Source organism: Octopus bimaculoides, chromosome 26, assembly GCF_001194135.2.
Source record: "Octopus bimaculoides isolate UCB-OBI-ISO-001 chromosome 26, ASM119413v2, whole genome shotgun sequence".
Taxonomy (NCBI): Eukaryota; Metazoa; Mollusca; class Cephalopoda; order Octopoda; family Octopodidae; genus Octopus; species Octopus bimaculoides.
In genome coordinates, this window is record NC_069006.1 from 8,824,466 (window position 1) to 8,826,355 (window position 1,890).

Here is a 1,890-nt window from a genome sequence, read left to right on the forward strand (position 1 = left end):
TATATATATATAGCTATGGATGTGTGTCTTTGTGTCTTTGTCCCCACTCCAACCCCCACCGCTTGACAACTTGTGTTGGTGTGTTTACGTCACTGTAACTTTGTAGTTCGGCAAAAGCGATCGATAGAATAAGTACGAGGCTAAAAAAAAATTAAGTCCGAGGGTCGATTTGTTTGACTAAAACCCTTCAAAGTGGTGCCCCAGCATGGCCACAGTCAAATAAGTGAAACAAGTAAGATCTAAAAGATAACTGTCCAACTCCTGTTTATGTTTTAATAAATGACAGGAACCAGAAAGCGTGTAATTTTTGACTTAAACTCGAATGTATAATCTTTGCAGTGATCTCCCTCACACAGTGATGAGAAAACCATTTTACGTCGAGGAAGCTGTGTTGGACAAAATGGTGTCCGAATGTCATCGCAGGACGAACGACACCGTTGACAGGATCGTGCAAATCAGAAGAAAACGGGGTATCATACCCATGTTTCCAGGTAAAATTGTCAGTCACTGTCTCACCCCACCACCACACCTACCTGCATATAGAGACACATCGATATTTAGTAAAAAGTAGTTTGGATTGTACCACATCAAACAACAAATAAACATATGCATGCTTATAAGCATATACAGGGTGCGGTGAATAAATTGTTGTCTAAATTACGCAGAAATGAAAATAACAATGACTTCTCGTTTTAACAGATATATTTACCAAAATTGCATAAAAATATCTTGAAATGCTAAAGAGTAAATTTATTCAGTAAAATCGCCATTGGCTTCAACCACAACCTCCAGACGACTTCGGGTCTTCTGGACGGTTTCCTTGTTTAAATTAGCGAATGCTGTCATAATCCTTGCCTTTATTTCATCTTTGGTGCTACAAGAAGTTTTGCTGGTCTCTCGCTCAACTGCGCCCCACACATAATAATCAAGGGGGTTGCAGTCTGGAGAGTTAGGTGGTCAGATGTTAGGGGTGATGTGGTCACAGAAATTGTCTGACAGCCATGACTAAGTTCTCCTGTTTGTGTGGCATGGTGCAGAGTCCTGTTGTCAGACATAGGGTCCTGCAACAGCCACCCTCTTAACCCAGGGCAGCACTACCTCCTCCAGGCACTTGATGTAGGCCTCTGTGTTGAGTCTGAGGCCATGTGGGAAGTTGAATGAAGGCATAACGTCGCCATCACTAGTGATCACTCCAAGCACCATGATGTTTGATTTTTATCACTCTCGGTACATGTTTTGGAGACAGGGTTGCCAAGCATGCGAATAAAATCCAAGAGTAGGGGTATGTTGGCCTGCTCACCAAGAGTAGCCAAGATCTAGGCTACATATGTCTCATAGCAAGCGGAACCTCAGAAGTAGTAAATATCCAAGCGAGGTGTATAACACAGGTTACTCTTCAGGCCAGGGTCTTCTGATTGAATAAAAGTTTACATTGTCGCAAAGAAGTACATATCGACACACAGACAATTCGATCCTTTAATCAAGATATCCTTGGCCTGAAGTGTAGCCTACGGTCAACACCTTGCTTGGATATTTACTACTCCCAAGGTCTGGCTCGCTATGAAACACATGTAGCTCGGATCTTATCTATTCCATTCCTTAACTTTTGTATACACACACACACACACATATAGGTGCTGGCGTGGCTGTGTGGTAAGGAGTTTGGTTCTCAACCACGAGCTACCAGGTTCAGACTCTTGTCCAAAGTTCTGTGTCACACTGGGCAAGAGATTTTTTAAAATTTAGCCGTTTAGCCTCAGGCTAACCAAAGCTTTGTCAGTGGATTTGGCTGACGGAAATTGAAAGAAGCCCGCCGTATATGTGTATATCTGTAACACACCACCATTTGACAACCGAGATAAAAGATATATATATATATATATATATATA

At 42.0% G+C, this 1,890-nt stretch overlaps 1 protein-coding gene across 1 annotated transcript in view; it reads left to right on the forward strand.

Annotated features, from left to right (window-relative positions):
* LOC106883552 (uncharacterized) overlaps window positions 1–1,890 on the forward strand; it is a 14,744-nt gene that overhangs the window by 2,611 nt on the left and 10,243 nt on the right. Inside the window, exon 2 of the mRNA XM_014934600.2 lies at window positions 340–491. Coding sequence (XP_014790086.2) covers window positions 340–491 — 152 coding nt within the window. The remainder of the gene's footprint in view (window positions 1–339; window positions 492–1,890) is intronic.